This window comes from Molossus molossus, unplaced genomic scaffold (genome assembly GCF_014108415.1).
Source record: "Molossus molossus isolate mMolMol1 unplaced genomic scaffold, mMolMol1.p scaffold_m16_p_4, whole genome shotgun sequence".
NCBI lineage: Eukaryota > Metazoa > Chordata > Mammalia > Chiroptera > Molossidae > Molossus > Molossus molossus.
Genome location: NW_023425377.1, coordinates 102,896,328 through 102,898,532, shown reverse-complemented (window position 1 = coordinate 102,898,532; position 2,205 = coordinate 102,896,328). Strand labels below are relative to the sequence as shown.

Sequence of the window (2,205 nt, the reverse complement as noted above, 5' to 3'; positions counted from 1 at the left end):
GTTAAAACTTTAATTTAGGAGTTAAAGAGAGATATACTTCAGATTTGGGCATATGTTTTTGCATAGTTCCTGTATAGGACTCTGCTGTATGTCAGGTAAAAATTTTATTTTAGATCATCCAAAAAAACACACAACTGTTTTGCACAGGCTACCTATTTTTAACACTAACACCTACACTAGGAACAATGGCTACAAAACAGAATCTGCTCAATTTATCCTAAACATTTTATATTCCCAAAGTTTAGGCACCATGTCAAAAGTTTTAGTGTTTTTCTCTTTTCTATGCAATTTGTTGCTTTATTTATAAATTTAGAACAGTCAAAATATTGAAGGAAACTTTCTTTTTCTAACTTAAAATTAATTTGATGAATTTATAGAAGTTATAAAACTAATTGATAAAGTTTCTAATATTCATCTCACATTAAGTGGATTAAATCAGTTTGGTGGCATTCACATAGGAATTACATTTATACTATATGTATTACATTTTACCATTGTAACATACATGTCAAGGACATGATTTAATTAACATCCATATTTAGATTTAGATTGGAATTGACACATTAAGGAGCCTGCTTTATTAAAATATTACACTCTGTGCAATTTGAGGTATCAGAGAACAGGTATTTTGAGCCCCCAACAAAATGAAACCACTCCTTTTGTGATATTCCTTTGTCTCACCCTTGCTTCGTAGTTGTTCTTTCTATTTTTTAAATTGTAGATTCCTGTGCTAGTTGCTGAAAATGGGCCCAATAGGTGCAGAGGCTGATGAGAACCAGACAGTGGAAGAAATGAAAGTGGAGCAGTATGGTCCAGGGCAAACCACTCCTAGAGGCGAGCTGGCCCCTGACCCTAAGCCAGAGCTTATAGACAGCACCAAGCTGATTGAGGTACAGATTGTCCTTATATTGGCCTATTGCTCCATCATCTTGCTTGGGGTGATTGGCAACTCCTTGGTGATCCATGTGGTGATCAAATTCAAGAGCATGCACACAGTAACCAACTTTTTCATTGCCAATCTGGCTGTGGCAGATCTTCTGGTGAACACCCTGTGCCTGCCATTCACTCTCACCTACACCTTAATGGGAGAGTGGAAAATGGGTCCTGTCCTATGCCACCTGGTACCCTATGCCCAGGGCCTGGCAGTACAAGTGTCCACAATCACCTTGACAGTAATTGCCCTGAACCGGCATCGTTGCATCGTCTACCACCTGGAGAGCAAGATCTCCAAGCGATTCAGCTTCCTGATTATTGGCTTTGCCTGGGGCATCAGTGCCCTGCTAGCAAGCCCCCTGGCCATCTTCCGTGAGTATTCACTGATTGAAATTATTCCTGACTTTGCAATTGTGGCCTGTACCGAGAAGTGGCCTGGTGAGAAGACCATGTATGGCACTGTCTACAGTCTTTCCTCCTTATTAATCCTGTATGTTTTGCCTCTGGGCATCATATCTTTTTCCTACACTCGTATCTGGAGTAAACTTAAGAACCATGTCAGCCCTGGAGCTGCTAATGATCACTACCATCAGCGAAGGCAAAAGACCACCAAGATGCTGGTATGCGTGGTGGTGGTGTTTGCCACCAGCTGGTTGCCGCTCCATGCCTTCCAACTTGCTGTTGACATTGACAACCAAATCCTGAACCTGAGGGAGTACAAACTCATCTTCACTGTGCTCCACATCATCGCCATGTGCTCCACCTTTGCCAACCCCCTTCTCTATGGCTGGATGAACAGCAACTACAGAAAGGCTTTCCTCTCTGCCTTCCACTGTGAGCAGCGGTTGGACACCATTCACTCAGAAGTGTTTGTGTCATTCAAGGCTAAAAAGAACCTGGAAGTAAAAAAGAACTATGGCCCCAAAGGCTCTTTCACAGAGGCTACCAACGTCTAAGGAAGCTCTGGTAAGAAACTGTGGATGAATTCTAACCAGAGCTCTAAATCTGGTAGGGGAGGGCTCCCAGGTGCATCCTGATTTCCCACTTTAAGGAAGAAGAGCATCTGAATGGAAGCAGCTGCGGTGTCATTGGTGGAAACGTCATTGGCAGAGCCGAGGTGAAAACGCATGTTCGGACATAGAGCCACAGGACAGTTTGAGTACAATGGCCTGGCTGGTAGGTTGAATTACGAGTAAAAGCAGAGAGAAATGCTTCTGGCTGTTTCCCAGACTGAAGGAAACCTGAAGAAGGAACTGGTGTCATCAGCATCGC

General features: G+C 42.8%; 1 protein-coding gene across 1 annotated transcript; it reads left to right on the top strand.

The window, feature by feature from the left end:
* Window positions 1-740: 740 nt before the first annotated feature.
* NPY2R (neuropeptide Y receptor Y2) lies at window positions 741-1,915 on the top strand. The gene has a single exon (XM_036241470.1). The coding sequence runs from the start codon at window positions 744-746 to the stop codon at window positions 1,887-1,889; it is 1,146 nt and encodes a 381-aa protein (XP_036097363.1). The 5' UTR covers window positions 741-743; the 3' UTR covers window positions 1,890-1,915.
* The last annotated feature ends 290 nt before the right edge of the window (window positions 1,916-2,205 follow it).